This window comes from Plasmodium fragile, assembly GCF_000956335.1.
Source record: "Plasmodium fragile strain nilgiri unplaced genomic scaffold supercont1.47, whole genome shotgun sequence".
In the NCBI taxonomy this organism is placed as follows: domain Eukaryota; phylum Apicomplexa; class Aconoidasida; order Haemosporida; family Plasmodiidae; genus Plasmodium; species Plasmodium fragile.
In genome coordinates, this window is record NW_012192627.1 from 33,507 (window position 1) to 34,465 (window position 959).

The following is a 959-nucleotide window of genomic DNA, read 5'->3' on the forward strand; positions in this document are numbered from 1 at the left end:
CTAGCGGGTTTGACGGAGCCTGGCATTTGTCATGCGCTTTATTATTCAAACAGTTGGCCACATAGAGAGCCGAACTTGGGATGTGTTCATAACCCTTCATGCACTTAATCGTTTCTAAGTGTAATTTAGAAGCGAATAGCCAAGACGTGGCACACACACCCTGATCTTCCGCTTCAATTTTGGACATGCAGCTGCTGGTATCCTTGGTCTTATCACAATAATCATAATTGCAAAACATATGGTTGGTGAATGGAGTGGATGAAGCGTGTGGATTTGTTTGCACGATGGACAAGTCGATTATTCCATCAGCCCCTTCCTCATAGGTTGAGTGACAACAGTTTTGTTCATTTTGCGCCTGAATATTTTCTCCAAAGTAGACATGACCACCAGCATTTTGCAACTGAGGCAACACTAATCCCTTCTTATTGAGCACCCAGTCGTTTACATTTTTGAGGCAAATGGCTGGATTTTGTAACTTCAATTCTAACGTTGAGTAACTTTCTTCTCCGTGTTTTTGTAACAAATTTACAAGGTTGTTAAAGACTTCCATTACACAACCAATTGTATGTACATCTAGAGTACCAGTGGTGTCCACTTCTTTCAACACATGACAATAGTAACTTAACTGTTCCTTCACATTTGCATCTACTTCTTGTGCTGTGATTAGTTGTTGGTTTCCATTTGTGTCAATTTTGTAAACGCTATTCAGCACCCCATCTATGGCCTGTGCAAGTTTGTATTCGTTCGAGTCCTCATCATCTTGCCCGTGCACTTTAACTTCTTTAAATTGGTTTTTAAAATCGGCCGACACGTAGCCGAAACATTCGTCATTTGTATCCTGCTGATGCACAAGCAAATTGCAAGTGTAGCAGTTTTCTATATCTATGTGTCCACTCAAGAAGCACGCGCTCATAATTTGTTGGCAGGTCTCTAAAAAAAAAAAAAAAAAAAAAAAAATT

At 39.9% G+C, this 959-nt stretch overlaps 1 protein-coding gene across 1 annotated transcript in view; it reads right to left on the reverse strand.

Annotated features, from left to right (window-relative positions):
* Positions 1–913, reverse strand: part of AK88_03808 (uncharacterized protein) — a gene marked incomplete at both ends in the record, with an annotated part of 4,796 nt that extends 3,883 nt beyond the window's left edge. Inside the window, one exon of the mRNA XM_012481418.1 lies at positions 76–913. Coding sequence (XP_012336841.1) covers positions 76–913 — 838 coding nt within the window. The remainder of the gene's footprint in view (positions 1–75) is intronic.
* Between the last annotated feature and the right edge of the window lie 46 nt (positions 914–959).